General features: G+C 40.1%; 1 protein-coding gene across 1 annotated transcript; it reads right to left on the reverse strand.

Annotated features, from left to right (window-relative positions):
• Window positions 1-830: 830 nt before the first annotated feature.
• Cals (calsyntenin 1) lies at window positions 831-18,835 on the reverse strand. The gene is made up of 4 exons (XM_083085563.1): window positions 18,356-18,835; window positions 13,642-13,921; window positions 9,910-10,721; window positions 831-8,834 (listed from the first exon to the last, which is right to left on the reverse strand). The coding sequence occupies exons 1-4, from the start codon at window positions 18,486-18,488 to the stop codon at window positions 7,183-7,185; spliced, it is 2,877 nt and encodes a 958-aa protein (XP_082941689.1). The 5' UTR covers window positions 18,489-18,835; the 3' UTR covers window positions 831-7,182.
• Window positions 18,836-19,119: the final 284 nt, after the last annotated feature.

Here is a 19,119-nt window from a genome sequence, read left to right on the forward strand (position 1 = left end):
GATATTTACTAAAAAATACACAAAAAGAGTTGTAATCTCGACAAGTCATATAATTTATAAAAATAAAATGAACATATTTGTATAACTCTTCGAACATACTTATATAATTCTCCAAGATTAAATCTATTGCAGTACCATCGTCTTACATCTTTAAACAATTTTTCCGAAGAATGTAATCTTTCAAAACTAAATATATATATATGCGTTTTTTCAGATATTAATAAGAATATGTATAAAATTGAGTTTTTTTTTAGTAAGGTATATCTCTCATATGTGATAGTATAGAGCATCGAATTATAATGTTGGTTTCAAACATATATAGTATTTAATAGATTTGTAAATAATTAATGAAAAAATATCAAGTTTTCATTTATCTTAAAACATCGCAGATTCGCAACATAATATTTGTATAGTTCTACTATTATTCACGCTGTATATGTCCAAATAAACTTTTATTTAATATATATATATATATATATATATATATATATATATATATATATATATATATATATATATAATCAATAAAAAACTTTAGATATTTATATAATTGTTTCGCTCCTTCAAACGCTTATTTAGTATAAGATTTACGGAAATAAAATAATGAATGATATAGAAGAAAAATATGAGAGGGAAAAATGTAGGAGAGAATAGAAATAATTCAATGTCCATTTTTAACCGGCAGGCCATTTAAATTGCACAAATGCAAAAATAATCTATTAAAAATATTCGAGACACATTTAATCTGTCGTTCAGAATAAATCCGGTCCAAGTAAGAAATCAATGAAAATTACAGTGACCTGCCGGATACTCAATGGTCAATTCACACGTCGAATGTACATCTTTATTAAACAAATACAGTTGACGTCTTAATATTTATTTATAATGTCGTTATAGATAGTATTTCATTTTTTCCTAGCCTGTGCAGCGTGTATATGCGGCCGCGCGTGATTTTGTATCGTGTACATGTGTGTGTGTGTGTATATATGTGTGTACGTGTGTGTGTACATAGTTATTATACTATTGCTAATACTTCATTTTTTGTCTTGAACGATCTTTCAGTTTGCAGAGTTAACAAGGTAATTTGACGTTTCTGTGCGTCGCGGTGCAGACGCGCCGAGTAACTCAGTGTGTCACGTTAAAATTAAAAACTCGTTTAAGTCATAAACATTGCCTTAGCCATACGTCACGTTACGGCTCGAAACGTGTGTGCTTAGCGTACAGATAGTATTTTTTTTTTTATTTATTTATTTATCCATAATAATTAAATTCCTTAACTGTACTATATCGTTATTTAATCTTATTAGTTAACACACAATCAATCTGCGATGGGAGGGAATTTAGTCGGCACGTAGTGTGATATTCCATTACGGCCTAGCTAATAAGTAGTTGATTATTTCACTCATTACACCGCCGTCGTGCAATTTATTTTTTTATTGTTTACGTCCGATTATATCATTACTACGCTATTCCTTTATCTTCTTTTCAGCATCGCGCATATATAAAGAGAAATGATAACGAAATTCTGGAGTGATCTCGCGCTTAGTATATTTCATGACAGATATGTAATATGTATTTTACAGACGTTTAATACACACTTTTCGGGACTTATTACAAACTTTCAATTCCTCAGATCATTCGAATACGGAAAAATGAAATTAACATACGCAGCAATCCCGTTAGCTCTTGAACTTCGATTCGTTTCGAATAAAATCTATCAATATACAGGGTGTCAGGGCTATCTGTTGTCAAAAAAAGCTCTTGTAGCTTATCTCGAGAGCTTTTCAAAACACTATAATAAAAATTTTTTCATCGAATACTTTTCGAGTTATGAGGCTTGAAATAATTTCTTAATTTTTACATAAATCATAAAATATCGAATAAAATATTCATTTTTCGATTATCTTACCTTAATACTTTTATATACAAAATAATGAGAGAAATCAATTGGTGTAAAGAAAACACATAATTGTTTCGAAAAAAAATATGTAATTGTTAATTGCAAATTACATATTTTTTCTTCATTTTGCACATAAAAGTATTAAGGTAAGATAATCGAAAAATGAATATTTTACTAGATATTTTACGATTTATGTAAAAATTAAGAAATTATTTCAAGCCTCATAACTCGAAAAGTACTCGATTAAAAAATACTTTCTTATAGTGGTTTGGAAAGCTCTCGAGGTAAGCTACAAGAGCTTCTTTTTGGCAACAAATAGCCCTGACACCTTGTATATAATATCAATTATGATGGGATCGTTCTCACATATTGCGTCAATCAAAAATTGAATGAAATCTCGTTAGCGAGCGTTTTCATCCCCGAGGGAAAATTTTCGCCGCATCGCCAAATCTAAGTCTGTGAGATTAATGTTCACTTTTTCCCTTCCTTTTGCACTTCCGTTTGCCGCTTCTCACGCGCGACGCGAAAAAAAGAGGAGGCGGGCTAAAAACGGAAGATCAGACGAATGACACGAGCGTTCTCGCCCCGCGAAGCGTTATAATTTCTCGATTTACACGCGCGCGTGATCGCGCGTCTATGCACGGTCTCACTGTCGTCGCGTCGAAGATACGCGAATGTGTGTGTGTGTGGGGGTGTGTGTATGTAAAAGTCGATACGCGTCGGTGGTAGCTCTGGCGAATGCAATATGCGCCAAAAGAGAATGTATGTGCCCCTCGTTTCGTGAGATAGACGCGCGCGAGAGTGGAGTATCTCTTTTCGGAAATTCGGAAAATGTAATCTGGCGCGTTTACAGCTTCCGACATCTCTCCACGCGAGCTCCATTTCTCGGTTCCTCTCCTCTTTTTTTTCCTTTTTTCTTAAATCCAAAATATTCCTCTGTTTTTCGCAAACGGTACGCGTACGTGTGTGCGTGCATATAAGTGGGACAAGAGGGTAGAGCGTATGTATATTTACATACGTAAACATACACACGTACATACACGGGGGTACCTGTGCATATGTATTATACACTCGCTAGCTGCCTACAAAATACAGTGGTACATTACAAATTCATTTCCCTCCTCTGCCTCTTTTCCCTCTTCTCCCCTTTATATCGTCATCACTTGCAAACAGCTTAGATATATCCTTTTTTTTATGTATATATATTATATAATAGTATCTTCTAGTTGGTTTTATTCTGCGTAGTGTTTTTCCGTTTCCTGTTAATTAAGTACATATCTTTAGAGCGGGTTAATTTTACGAATTTTTCGCTTCTTCATCTTAATGATTTCTTGATTATCGATCGAAAGAGACTTCTGATTTCTCGATATTTCTTTCGGAATTGCGAGAAGATATCCGCATGGATTAAGGCACCCCTTATTTTACACGCAATGTTTAAATTATAAATATTTTACCACTTGTATCTTTTATAATAATCCGACTTTTATAGACAACTGAAGTATATATCGATATTAAATAATATATTCTTTCACACACATATAATATTATTACTAATTTTAAAATATTCATGTATCAAGACCGAGAAAAAAAGAGAAATGGTTGCTTGAATAAATAGAAAATATTTTTTAAAATGTAAAGATCTCTTTAAATCATAAATATTTCAAGTGATGAATAAAATAGAAGAGAAGAAGTGATGTCAAGTCAACAAAAAAAAAACTTGTGTAAAAAAGGGGATACCCTATACATGTACGATTGTCGAATATAATTATATTTTGCGAGATATCTCCTCTTCCCATACCGATCGTTTAGCTTGGTTACCTCGACATCGTTCACTCGAAGAGGGTGTATCTAGTCATTACGGTGTCGCGTGTACGATGATCAAGTATTATGATATATATCGCGTGTACGACGATCAAACGAAACAGGAATCCCATATCTCCCAAACTATATAATTCACCGTGCACTTATTACGAATGCTTATGCTCGAAGATGAAGCATACAAACACGTGTGTACATTTACATAAGCTAATTTAGACACAGTCGTAAAGGCCAGTCTCAATCTTTCCTCGATTTTGCCGGGTCTTCCGAAAACTTTCACTGTGGAAGTCGAGTGTCTTGGTGGATCGTATCGATACCTTCACTCTGTGTTGCGTTATAGATCTTTATCAAATACGAGATTATACATTACGCGCGATGAGATTATCGCGTTGCAATAATGATATCACGTTAGGAAAATGCTATAGAAAGGAAAAGTAGTATAAAAGCAAGCGGTACACACACCGGTATTTTACGTATATAAGTGTATATGCGATCTGGTGTTATCAGGAACAGATAAACGATATCATACGCGTCCCCATCTTTTTCTCGCACAGTCACCGACCTCCGTTTCCCTTTCCCTCGTTTAGAACAATCTGCATTCTGCACCTGCTCTCGCGCGAATCGGAGAAATGCGTAAGAGAGGGTATTTCGTTATAGAATAGCCCCCCTTTCTTCCTCTCGGAATGGAGGTAAGGAAACAGAAAAAAGGAATTTGTTCCTCGAGGATCGCGGGCGCAACGAGAAAGAAACTGCATTTCACATTAGCAAAGTGCGATGACGTGTTTCGCGACCACGGATTTGCGCGGGACCGCTCGTTGACGAAAGGTTTCCCCAAAAAACTTTTTCGACGCCGAATCCCTTATAAAAATGATATGATATGCTCGTTGAAAAAATAAATTGTTCATTATAGTTCTCTATATGAATATAGATATATCCGTACACGAGTTCCCTTCGGTACTAATTGTAAGTGTCTCCGACAAACGATTCGGTATAGATTCTACATTATTACGCGAACGCACGACACACACACGTAAAGTCCCTTCATTATTTCACGGCGAGTAGAACAAATGCGCAGTCGTCGTGTCACCATTTCGAAAGAGAAAGAGAGAGATAGATAGAGAGAGTTAATGTACCCTGCAATCATTGCACGTGTGTGACGCGTTTTCCGATACGAAACCATCGACAGGCATTACATATCGAAGTTCGTGACAACCCGCCGGACGACGACGACGATGACCACAAGTCTCGCGGAAACCACGTCCGGCGAAAGCGCGACGTCGTCCGATCCTTAACAGCCGTAAAACGTCTAAAATACAATCGAAACTTTTTGCGATACCGGCGAAAGCTGTGATAATCGTACAAGTAAACTGTATGGGGAGCCAACGGTACCGCGAAAAGTTTTCAAACAACAACAAAGAGTGGCCATCGAGAAGAAACGCGCCGCGGCCTGAGATTAGCTATTGAAACACCTAGACGTATGGAGCGGAGAATTCAATGTACTACTGCTTAAAAGGCACGTAAAACTCAGTTTCCTCTGTAAAAAGAGAACGATTGCACAATATGACGCGTCTTGCATTGGGGGAAAATAAATGAGAGAGAAGCACGCTCGTAAGAGCTCCTCCAGCCGCTGCGCATATTACTTTAGAATAATAATCGTCTACTACTCGAGACGAGACTCTCGCCACGGAATAATGAATGGACGCTGTATATATTTATATATATGCATATATATATATAAAGCACGTGTGTGCGTGTCGCGCACAAAACCCCTGCGTAAGGTACCGGCCGTTAATTCGTGAATACTTGCAAGACTCGAGAGAATTTTCGATGCGAAAAGATAGAGATATATATATATATATATATGTATATAAATCCGCGTAGAAGCCGATTCTTCACGTGTCAAATAATTTTAATTAATTAAAAACGAATATTTATACCTCGGAAAAAAATTACGTAACATATGAAGCATCCGCTCTCTCTCGCGTTGCGCATATTATTCTCTATTGTTGAATATTTAATTTTCCCCGAGTACTCACGGATTAGTTGGCGGATACGTCTTTTAATGAATTAAGCGGCCGCTTTTTTATTTCCGTATGCGCACACATTGTATACGGATATGATGCTATACCGATTACTTTAACGACGTTGAAGCACTATCATAAGATGCAAGTGAGATAATGTCTTTACTACCTTTTTCTCCCTTTTTTTCCTAATAAAAAAAGAAGCGACTTATGTGTAAAAAAAAAAGAAAACTATTGAAGGAATAACGACTTAAAAATAAAAATGGAAAATTGGGCAAGTTATCGTATGGCCCAGGCTCAGCCCGACTCACGTGTTATATTGAAACGAGCAGAGCTTTCAGCTTGTTTCACGACTACCACGCGTCTTTCGCCGCCGGTTTAGTAGGTTTACATGAGCTCGTAGCTCGCGCGAGCGCTTTTGATCAAAAACATGAAAGACGCAATTATTGCAAGAGAATTACATTCATGAGATCAAATGCATGTGAATCTTAGATAAGAGAGTTTAGTCGATAAGACGAGGAAGAATCTAGAATTGCCTCAACGCTGTTTCTTCGCATTTAAAACTACCGGCTACCGGGCCGTCCTGCCTGTAAAAATAATAACGAAAACAACTATCGGTATAAAGTGGCTGATATAATCGTAGCGTTAGTACGAGTAATAATAAAATAGCAATAATTGTAGGATATAGAGTAAAAAGAAGAAAGAATAGAGTTAGGGATAAAAACAAGTCCCCTCGTTCTACTCTACCAATGATATATCAAGAATATAAATTAATAATTTTGCCGTAAATACATATTCCCGGCAAATGTTTAAGTATCTTCTGCGTGTGTTTCCGATTCTACCAAACATCGACGTGCGTTTGTAGGTAGAAAGAGTTTTAACTATTCGATAAAGCGTCCCGCACTCTTACAAATTTTTCCTGGCGCTTCAGACGAGTACTAACCGAGTGCCGTGTGTGTTTTATCGTCACTTCATTAATAATTATATCGACGTCGTCTACGAAAGGGGGACGGATGTAATGCGATAACGCTTTTGCGCGCAGTAAAGAGGGATAATAATCGTTTAGAGAATCGATCGAGCGGTACGAAAAGCACGTTGGAACGTTAAATCTTAGTACTCTATATTCTGAAGATTCGAAAGCGTAGTAAATATTCTAATTTCTTCGACGCGTCGTGATATCTGGATACGCGGGAAGAGAAGTTTCAACATCGATCTTTCAGACGTAAATCGCGCTCCGAGAAACGCCCGTAGATAATGATCCGAAACTACTCCCGCGGAATAAACTCGCGAAACTCGCAGATAGCTTCGCGGGATACTTCCACGTTGTGGAGAAACGGTGGAGCAATTTTGCGGAAAACGGCACGCGGCCAGTACTCTTCTCAATGCCAAAAACCGCGAAGAAAGGGGGGATGTGAATGCTCAGTGTAAAGATAGTAGTGTGATTTAAACGTCACGATGATCCCATTCCAGATCGTGCGGCGAATTGTGACGGCGGTGCCGGCCGTTGCCGACCTCGCAATCATTCTCGCAGTCGGAGCTGTCAAGGTCGTCATCCCGGAACGAGCCGTCCTCGGAATCGGAGCTGCCGGAGTCGTCTACGTCCTCGTCCCGCTGGCTCTGGTGGTGTTGGTCCTGCTCCGTCAACCTGTCCATCGGATTCACGGTGATGGCGAGAGCCGAGTCGTCCCAGGCCATCTCTGTCTCGGCAGCAAGTTCGTCACCAGCGGATCGTCGTCGTTTGGCCGCCCCGCGGACCCGCGCAGCGCCCACTACCGCCATTAGTAGTAGAAAACCGATGCAAGCGGCGGCCACGATGGTCACAGCGTGGCTGCCACCGGTGCCACCGATAGTTCTACTGCCCTCGCGAAGCGCGGCTGTAGCGTATTCCTCTGTCAGATCGGCATGATGCGGTGAAAGCTGCGCATGACCGGGTGCCGGTTCCACGATTCTAGCGATAGGCGGTTCAGCAGGTGTCGGCGGAACGGTCGTCTTCTCCTTGGGATGAATCACAGCCAGGGTCTGCACGTATTCATTACTGGCGAAGCGACCGCTCAGTTCGGAGCAAGTGAGCTTAAAGACACGATCAAGATAGTAAGCCGGCTTGCGGTTTGTATACATAATGAGACGGATCAGCTGCTGGTAATTGTAGGGCGAATCTGCGCCCGAGAGGACGACGCCGTCCCGATCAACGCGGGCGGATATGTCGTGGAATGCGAGCAGGGCGTCGCCGGGTAATCCCAGACTTTCGTGATCGGGATTAAGGCTGGGATAAACGCTGACAGCGCAGGCGTCTAGTCGGGCGGCAGATCCAGCGGTGACGCGGGCATCAGGAAATACGCGCACTCCCAGCCGGAAATCTGCGTACTCTCTGGCAACATAACCGGTGCCGTTGACAGTGATACCCGGTCGAGGAGGTGGCAGTACAGTAACATAGGATTGCACGGTTGGCACCGGTAGGGGCGTGTTCTCGCTGCCCTCGCAAACGATTGTCGTGTCAAGGCGGAAGTTACGGCGACCGGGTGTCGGGAAACGTCGAGAGTTAGAATAGCCGATACGACGCAGCAGGGTCTCCACGTTCGTGCGATTGTCGCCGTCGATGCGCACCTCAGTCAGGTCGGAATTGGTCAGCAACTGAGTGCCCGGTTGCAACAGATCCATGGGCGGCACGTGGATGCCCTCCTGGCAACGTCGCAGACAGGAGAGCACTTCCGGTTTCTCATTTCGGCCGACTAAGACGGAGAGACCGGCGAGGTAACCACGGAAATGGTGTTTAGTCTTGTTTTCGGAACCTTGCCAGCACGCGCCGACTGCCAAGGTGGTGTTGACGCCTTTGGCCGGATGTAGAGGCCAGTCGTCGATAACCTCGGGATTCTTCTCATCAGCGTGCCACTCCTCGCCGTCGACGTAAAGATTAACGCGCGGGAAGTCCACCTGAATCGCGTAGTGATGCCACTTGTCGTCGCATACCTGGCCGAGTTTCCAACGCCACTCGGCGGCGCGGAAGATGTTGGGATCGCCCTCGGAGAAGTCGCGTCGCAGGAGCAAAATCAATCTGCAGTTCCTTATGAACAGGGCGTAATGATGCCTATTCATCTCTGTAATTGAAACGGCGTGCAGCATTAGTTGCACCTTTCGTGGCATCGCCGCGTAATAAAGATGCGCGCGACGGCATTAAAGGGAGAGGAGAATTTAACGTGAAAGGAGATGAAGAGCAAAACTTAGCGAAGAGGAAGAAGGAGAGAAAGAGAAAGAGAGAGAGAGAGAGAGAGAGAGAGAGAGAGAGAGAGAGAGAGAGAGAGAGAGAGAGAGAGAGAGAGAGAGAACATTTATATAACCTAGGATTACATGTCGCGCATAGAGACCGGTCGGTATTTAGAAAGATTTGTATTTCAAACTAGGGGGATGTGGGAGGAGAGAGAGAGACAGATAGGCAGGATATTTGAGTTTAACTCTTCGCGAGAGAGCGAGCGTAAGCGACGACCTATAAATGCGCGCGAGCGACCTGATTTCTTGCCAAAATTCATTCTCTGCAAGGATTAAGCCGCTTTGTTTGAAACTTCACGATAATACCTAGCGTTTCCGCGAAGCGAGCGTGTATATTTTAACGCTTGAGCGCACGTAATGTATTCTGCTAACAACGATTACGTCGACGAACATCAGTTGACATCGGAACGACCGATGAGCTTATCAGCTGTCTAAAATGATTATTGTCTCTCTCAGGTACATAAAGGAAAACTGAAATTATTGGCTTAGTTCGCTCCTTGTTTTCCTGCTATAAAATCAATCAGGATAATTGTAACAACATGATAAAATGGAACTTGACATAATTGATAGTACAGAAACAATCTTTATGATTTCGTAAAATTTTGAAAGAATTATTTGAAGAAATGTATATAAATGATTTTAAAATTAACGCTTTTGAAAAAAGAGAAGGAAATTACTTATAATAGTTTTCTTCTTGAAAGTTTCTTACTCATTAATAAAAGTAAAGAAAACGAAATTCAATAAAATAAATGAAGCGAATTCAACAAGGTAAAAAGAGCTACTTGAGCTGCAATAACGTTGAAAAGTAATCGTACAACTCAAAATAATAAATATTGATTAACTAAAAATATCATGCCGTTAAAACAATACAATTCTTTTACCATCAACTACTATATAAAAACTTACTGTGATCATCAGCAGCGCACAAAATATGCTCCTTAACGTGCGGATCCTGTCGTGGACGTGGTCGGTGCTTGACCCAGACGCCGATGGTGAACTTTTGCGCCAAGCTGTGCTCCAGCACGTCATTCGGCACAATCGCTGCCGAGTCCACGCCGTCAAACTCGAAGATCTCGTCAGCTTCTCTACCCTCGTCTCTAGACAGGGACGCCGTCCAGGAGCTCGTGGGTCCGGGTGTCGGTAGCAGGTCCACGCTGTCCCGCGAGGCGCCGCACAATTTCCGCTGGCTGCGTACCCCATAAGTATCGCGATCGCAGCCCTTGCCGATGTGATCCGTGGCCAGAGTCAGGGTGGCACGCACGTTTCGCAGGATGCAGGGTGCGTCGCAGAGGTCGAGTCTCGCCGAAGGCAAGAGAGGCTGCGAACCAACCCCCGCGGCGTAGTCGACTCTCTCGGGGATGCCACGCCATCCGGGTGCGCACACGCGATTCACCTTGACCGTCACCATCGCCGGTGCCGATTGTTTCATGCCACAGTCGTAGGCGACCACGCTGAGTATATAATTATGCGAACGCTCGTAATCCAGGGGCTCGGTGTTGCGAATGGCACCCTCGTTGTCGATGATGAACGGCTGATCGGCGGTGAGGATCTCGTACTTGCAGACGTCGCCGAACTTGGGCGTGCAATCCCGGTCGGACGCCTCGACGCGCACCACCTCTTCGTAGAGGCGACCCTCGTCCACGGTGCTGACGTAGGCTGGCTGAAGAAATTGTGGCGCGTACTCGTTGACATCAACCACGGTAATGTGAACGGTGGCGCTGGAATAATATCAAGGTATATTACAAGGTATTACAGGGTATTACAAGATTATCTCTTCTGCGGAGATGAGATATCGTAAAAGTATGAAGAATATAAGATGCATGAAAAGGTCTGGAATGCTGAATCCTCCAAAGTCTCACATTTGTACTTATCTCTATTTTTTTGAGGTCGATATTATATTTCCTCTATTTACTTGGAAACAAATTTGTGTAATTTATTGATAAGCCTTATGAATTAGAAATCTTTAAGCTTTTAAGCTATAAATGCATCAGACTATATAGCGGATTTAAAAGAGTTTATCCAGCTATCAGGAAAGAGTATTTTCAGGGCGGATTACAGCCGAGGATTTGCAATATAATTCTACCAATCTCCAGAGTAAATTTATAAAAGAGATTTTATTTTCCGAATATATAGAGGATATAATCTAATAATTTTTATGACAAAATAAAGAATAAATAGCAACTATCATGCACTTGTATGCAATCTTTGCAAATTCGCAGTTTAAATATAATGAATTTTCGAGTTAATTAAAAGTTATGTTTCACAAAGTGGCAATAACAATAGATTTGCAATATCGATGAGAGGAAACTATGTATTTTTGAGCATTTCCGCGTGTCACATGACGAGAGAACTCGTATTGTACGTTTGCGTTAGAAAAGAATTTAAAAGAATTACGGCGGAACAAATACTGTCGATATATACTTAATGTAAAACATTTATATGACAGTGTCCGCTTTGGTGCGGGTATCGGAAATTTAATATGTGGCATATAACGGAAAAGTCAATAAAACGATATACCGCAGAGACCGTATGTACGAACGAAAAGGATTGAATTTCGACTCGGAATTGTTTCGTTTGCTGAAAACACACGTTCAAACAATAGCCGTTTGAGTTACATACATGCTCGGGGAATCTATTTACGTTTGAAATTTTAGACACGGCTAAATCAATGCGTGGAAAATATGCCAGGAATAAAGAATGTGCAGTAATAAATCGGGCCAGGACGATATCTCCCCCCCTCCCTCCCCCCGCTTGACCCTTCCGTATTAATGTCATAATAATATCGGAGACACGTGTGGATATTCTAATTAGAAATTATGATGCGAAATTTTCTCGGCGAGGCAATAGTGATTGAGCCACGCGATATCAGCCGATCGATATCGCCATAATTTCATATGACGGTAGTCGAAGTAAAATTTCGTTACAACGCGTTGACGCTGTATGAAAAATTCAGCACGAAATCTTTCATATGAAAGCATCGTACATTGTGCACGTATGTACGAGATGTTTCACTATTGATCTGTCGATTCGTTGGTGGCGAGGTGAGAGAGAGATTCCGGTTGGAAACAGGGCGTATTAGCTTTTCACGGCGAATTATCTCTGCAATTGCGAGCTTCCTATTTTTTACTCTAATTTCACCCATATACTGCAAAATTTATTACGCCTATTTGTAACATTATGTTTTTCGCACGAAATTGAAAAATGTTTACGTGATTTATGACTCTTCTATGCTTCACAGTTCAAGTTTCACACAATATGCAGAAAAAATTATATATATACAATTACATGTCAAATATAATAATTTTAATTTAATTTTAATCGAACGTAACATTTTTAACAAAAGTTTTTGACAAAAACTTCGTATTTCAATTTTCATAGAGATATATCGTAAAACCTTTTATTTTAATGTTTTAATTTTATTATGTGTCACGTGAATGTTTTATTTCAAGAACTGTGTAACATTTATCGAGGCAGATCGAGGGCAAATGCGAGGGAATAGACGGCAGTTATTGTTTCGAGCGGGTGTGAAATCACACAGCCTCGTAATGAGAAAATTTGTGCACTCAAGCCGGGAGTTATTTCCTCATTTAGTCGATGCACGTCGAGACTATGGCGTACACGGTGCGTCGGTGCAGACCGGAAAAATTGGCGACGCACGATCCGATGACCTACATTCGCAGAATGACTTATTACGATTTCAACTACAGATAAACACAAGATAAAACATGCCCGATGTAGTGTAACATACGAGACGTTTTGTTGTAACTTTTCAGTTATCTGTAACTAATGTGTTGTGATAATAATGTGATAATGCGTATAATGTAATGATGAACATAATTTATACTTATGCATATCTTTGGGCATATATGAAATTCAAATTATAATGTAAACATTATAGAATAATAATGTTTGTTCCCTCGAGCCAAAAACATAATGAATATATTACATTTCTTTCTCTCTCTCTTCCTCTTATGCATAATAAATATGCAAAAGAGAGTAATTTCGTACGAGTATTTCGTTTGATAAAATGTCCATTAATTTTAATGGAAAAAACCTTGGGCTCTTACAAATATATATATTTTTTAAATTATTATATGGGCTCTTACAAATATATATATTTTTTAAATATTCACAAGCATTTTTAATATGTGTGGCATATTTTTTTCAGAAGCCAAAAAGAGTTGAACGAAATGTATTTATATTACCTTACAGCTACTGTTATCTAAATACTTTTCAACAAAAGTTTCCTCTCAGTTATGTGAGTTGCAGTAGAAAAAGATAACTGCTTTGCATGAAAAGAGAAGCCCGAGAGATGGAAGTGTAAATCTCAGGTGAACTTATCTGGGAGCATCATAGATGGAACTTTTTTCAGCAATGAAGCAGTCTCGTGCTGAACCGGACTAGCTCTCGCAATTATAAACTTAAGTATATAGTTCTTCCGTATCGTTCATTCCGTTCTACTTTCCTCGAGTTTACTTTTATCTCGGGGAATTTTCTTGAGCAAATGCGCGTTTTTGTGCTCTCATTACTCAATACTCGAGTCGGTATAATACAGCGAACGGCTGGAAAAATTCGCTGTACGATCGCTCGAGCACGAAAGTGAATGTTGATGTCTTTACAGGCGAATGCAGGACATACTTCTCGGATTGCGCTCCATTGCAGCCGACTGCGGCGATGTCGAACTTGTAATTGCGGCGTTTTTCGCAATTCAGGACCCGAAACGCCCGCAGCTCGGCCATCCCTTTCTCCTTCAGGACAATCTCGAACGGCGCCTCGCCGTGATGCTTGTTCGCGATGCGGAAGGAGCAAACTTTCGTTCCCAGGGCGCGGATCTGCGGCGTGACCTCGACCAGAGTTTCGTTCTCCTTGACCAGGCCATGATATCCGCTCTCGAGGCTTTCCAGGTCCAGTCGTGGAACTGCAAAACACGTGTACACGGTTAATCAACATCGACTCTCCTCGTTTAGCGGGAAAAAAAGGACTGCCTCATCAGTTTCGCTATTTCTAATAGAATCGTGACCCTCGCATTCCTCGCAGCAGGTTTCATTTCCTTCTCTCAGATAACTTTTCTCGGAAGACATAGTCTGATTTCATCAATCTTTATCTCGAGACGATATGACATCCTATGATAAAGTGAATCTACAGTCCCTCGTTAAACGAAAATGTCATTAAGGCCACTTCACACACGAATTTATTTCGCATAAGCATATCGTACCTCGACCAGCAAAATGCTTAACATGCATCGTTTTTTGCGATGCTTATTGCTTTTTTCATTAGATAAAATCCTTCTGGCGATATGTTTTTTGCCGTTGCAAACCGATGGATTTTTTAATGACGTAAATCTTAAATTCCATCCCATCTTAACAAAGCATTAAAAATTAATGAATCAATTTAACGTTGGTTAACGCGCATTTGAAAACGACCGGTGAAATCTACCGCCGCGTATAACAAGCGAACTTTTTAATTAAGCATCAGGAAATATTCCGAGCGCACGGTTTTCGTGGACAAGAAAGAAAGAATATAAAATTTAGCGGAAATGGGTTAAGTGAAATAAAAGAGGCAGCAGCTCGTTAACTCGTCAACTTCTTCAACACACATAATGAGAAAATTAAATAATATAGTTATAAACAATATAGCTGGAAGAAGAGTGTGTTTGTTTACGTTCGCAACAGTTATAATAAAATATTAATTAATAACGCTAAAATTTTGAGCAGCGCTCAAACAAGTAATGTTTTTATGTAACCTTTTGCGACACAGTATGACCTAGAATCACCAGATTATACATTTGACAGGTAGATCGATCTCAAATAAATTTTCTTTTGATAAAAGTTTAGCGGAATCAAAAGTTTTTAAAGTTTAAGAGAATAAAAGTAGAGCAAGATAAACAAGATAATCATGATAAATTTTTATTTATACTCTTTGATTTAGATAATCTTATATATTTAATTCTTTTGTATTTTAATAAAATTTAAAAAATGAGACTGAAACATTAGGACATTTGATATTGGATATTTTTTATAAAGGAGTACGTGAAATATGGTATTTCATTGAAAAGTTCTGGAGATACTATCGCGTTAATTATACCGAAAATTTGGGTGTGAAAATGGACGACAGTCCGATATGCTAAATCGGTGAATAACATCAGATTTACATATTTTCGCGATTATAATATGTGCATATTTTGTACTAGTACCGAGCAATTATTTATGAGCAATCGCTTTCGATCGTGAAAGGAAAGTCAATTATGGAACGTATGCATAATACGCTTTTCGATTATCCTACAATTATCGCTATAACAGATGCATCAAAACTGACATTTCGTTTTATAAAAAACCGTCTACGAAATAAAATCGCATACACATGGCGAATTTTTATATACACAATTATAATCTGTTAATAATGTACATACATATCACGAGAGTTTACTACCAATAAACATGAATGTATAAACAATTTCCGCATTAAAAATCACGTGTAACATTTATACGCGATTTCTAGCAATGCATGTGTGTAATTGTGACTCATCTCAGCATAAAGCATTAATTTAATACGTAATAAAAAACAATTTTATGTACATATATATAAATTGCTAATAATGCATCGATCGTAGAAATGTATAAAATATTTTTTTAAATATAGGAAATAATAACATGCATATAAAATATTTTTTTAAATATAGGAAATAATAACATGCATAAGATTGTAAACAAAAAATTAAGAAATTAAGCTGCGGACAGTGTCGCTTAATTAACATCGTATCCCTCGTCGTAATGAGATCACAATTTAAATTCTGGCAATCTCATTATTCGATTCAATCGATGGGACATCTAATTTTAGGAACCGATAATTACCACCGCGATCGTTAATTAACTATTCGTATGTGAAATATACTTTGACATATACGGCATTATCGTATACCGAGACACATCAGGGTCACCAAGGTATATTCATTCAATTATCGCGACATGCAAATTCACTACAGGAAGCTTCAAACATTTTTGAAAACATTACGTATCATTCACGGACCATTCCAATTTTAGTGGCGAGTGATTAAGAATAATTAACGATCGGCTCTAGGCTCTAGACGCACACGCACATAAACACACACACGTGCGTCGCGAGATGCAACCAAATATTTTTAACACGCGTAACACGATCCCTCTCTTCACGGACGGGAATATTAGATTCACATCACTTTACTTTCGGGCCGAAATCAGTCTAATTTTACTCCCCGGGCTCCTTTTTCCAACGATTGATGATTCACACCTAGTTTGTTATTCCGACGAGCATGACTAACAGCGTCATTCGGTGAATGATCGTAATCGAACCCCAAGTAATTGTCAGAGGGGCTCCAGCCCCATTTTTGCGCCAAAAGTGCATTTAATTATACAGATAAAATTACACAAGGTTTTTGAAACATTATTATCGTGTATCTTGACGTAAAATTAATCGTCTTATTATAACACTTTGCAATTTAAATAAAAAAATATATAAAAAATACACGCAAGTAAAATTAATCATCTTGTAATATTTTGCAATTAAATAAAAAATAAAAAAACAATATATAAAAAAATAATGTATAAATATATAATATATAAAATATATAAAATATATAAAAAATAATATATAAAAAAATACATATATATAATGATATATAAAAAAAATATATAATAATATATAAAAAAATACATATATACAAAAAATGTAAAAAGAAACTACACAGAAAAAAAATAAGTGTCAAATCAAAACTTATATACTTAAACTAACTTGTTCATTGTTTTGTATATACGCAACAATTTATAATCTTCTTAGAAGAATTTAATAATTTTAAATTTTAACAATATTATAATCTTATTTTAATATTGTAATTGTCACCTCAAGAATATATAATTATTTAATTCTATTTTAAGAAAATTATAATCTTTGATTTAAAAATGTTATTTTCTATCTAACATTGTTTCCTTTCCATTCAAGAAGATTAAATCTTAAATCATAAGAATATATTTTTCTTGATTGAACTATATAAAATGACTTCATTCAAGTAAGCAATTATTCAAGCAATTATATTTTTCTTTAATTAACGCAATATAATCTCATTTCAAGATTTCCATGTTAAAACTAAATATATTTTCAAAACAAGAATGTCCTTTTTTTCTGTGTATTATTATTATAAAAATGTACATATGCAATGTCTTATCGAGTAACATAAGACGATTATTTACCTTCCAAATGTTATCACTATTCATCTACTATCACGCATTCGTCTTTTTGTTTATATCAGATTCGAGTCTTGGAATACTGCAGTCGATCATTGCCAGATGTAACGCGAGGAGGCAATTACGTTAAATGCAAGTAAAAAAAGGTGTAGTATATCATTATATTACTCTCAACGGCAGGCAATCTTGTGTCGCATCGGGCATTTCGAATTTTATCATCACGTCGCTTACGAATGCGCGAATAAATTTCAGCCGCATCGCCGAATTTTGCATAACCCGATTACTTTCAACATTTCGCGAATTCAGACACGTTAATGGCGCAAAAAACACACATCCGAAATCCCACATTTCGGCGAATGGAATTTTCAAAGCGTAAAAAAAAAAAAAAAAACAACAACAAAATTCAATCGCTCGTCAATAATTTCGGTCGCCGAGAATCGGAATATTGCGACATGAGAGAAATCGATTTTACGTAAAATCACGGAAAATCTAAGCAAGTCGAGCAAGGATCCTACTCGGAATTTATATCCGGCGTCCCAATATCCTCTTATATCACGTCGCACGAGAGGCTCCGCAACATCTGTCAGGGGAATTCGACGTCAACAATCGAGTGTGGCCGGTCCTCCTCCGATCGGATTCCTTAAGAGACTCCCCCGCATTTTTCCCGATCTCTCATGTTCGTTTTCTCGCATTCCGAGACGATTCATGGAGACAGAAAGAAAGAGAGAGAGAGAGAAAAAAAGAGTCGCTCGACAAGAGGAGGAGGAGGAGAGAGGGAGCCGAGTTTAACAGCCGCCTTTCTTTTCTCGCCCGTTTCGCGGCGGCGGCGGCGGCGGCGGCGATATATCGACCGGGTGGGCGCAGTGCAACGTTCAACTCGTCGTATTGTGCAACGAGAGACGGGGCACAGGCACGCACACGGTCAATGAAATCGCCATAACAGCTTCGGCGAGCTGCAGGTGCCGCGGGCACCTGCGGGTCGCCCGCGTCGCGTCGCGACGCGACGTCCTCGTCCCCGATGACAGATGGAGAGGAGGCGCGTATGCGACGATTCGAGGCGATACTGCCTCCGCCAGGTACGCCAGGTAGACGAATGTAGGCCGCGAGGGCAAGAGAGACGGAAAGACGAGAATCACCTCCACCATGATCGTTGCCGTAGGAGCTCGAAGGTGTCGACTCGAAGGCGGACGCGAGGCTCGCGTGGGTGAGCCCGACGCACAGGGCCAGCAGCCCGCAGAGCAGCGTGCTCGTCCTCGCCCGCGGCAGCATATTTCCTCCGCTGCGGCTCGTCCTGTCGGCCACCGTCGTCCTCGTCCTCGTCCTCGTCGTGGGACTGGTACCGTCTATCCGCGCACTATCCCAACGTGACGAACTTACGCACGCTGCGCGCTTACGGCGCTCTCGGCTTCGCTCTCCTTCGGGAGGACAGTTTGTTTCCCGCTCGCGCGCGCACTCGGGGAGCACTCCACTTTTTTAAAGGAGCATCACCGCCTAACTGCACGGGACGGACTCTCTCTCGCGCGCGCTCGCTCTCGCGACACACCGCACACACAATCGCGGAGTCAATATTTGAGCGGAATATCGATTCGGCTTCGTCGGGAGAGAGAGAGGCGCGAGTGCCGATTCTCGCCGCGCTGCCCTCCGGTGGCGCTGCCTACCGGCGCGCGACGCTCTCAAGCCGGGTTCGCATGGGTTTTCCCCCCCAATGCGACGCTCGCTGTATAAATTACACGCGAATTCTGAAGATTCGTAGCAGGCAGAGATCGAGACACTCTCGAGCTCTCTTTCCGAAATTATTAACTATCGTTTTTCATCGATGGAGTCACGTAAAACGTGACAGTTCAGAAATTTAAGCCCCGTTTTCACAGCGCCACTTTTAGATGTGGAACAGCCGCCAATT

Source organism: Camponotus vicinus, unplaced genomic scaffold (genome assembly GCF_025532165.1).
Source record: "Camponotus vicinus isolate PSW18456_S1 unplaced genomic scaffold, iyCamVici1.0 SCAF_12, whole genome shotgun sequence".
In the NCBI taxonomy this organism is placed as follows: Eukaryota; Metazoa; Arthropoda; class Insecta; order Hymenoptera; family Formicidae; genus Camponotus; species Camponotus vicinus.

Bases quoted from the DNA above. Each gene is read 5' to 3' on its own strand.
- Cals (XM_083085563.1), bottom strand. From the start codon at position 18,488: ATGCTGCCGCGGGCGAGGACGAGCACGCTGCTCTGCGGGCTGCTGGCC. The intron at 13,922-18,355 runs GTGATTCTCGTC...CGTGTTTTGCAG, and splicing joins CGGCAACGATCATGGTGGAG to TTCCACGACTGGACCTGGAA. The intron at 8,835-9,909 runs GTAAGTTTTTAT...TTTCAATTACAG, and splicing joins GTGCGCTGCTGATGATCACA to AGATGAATAGGCATCATTAC.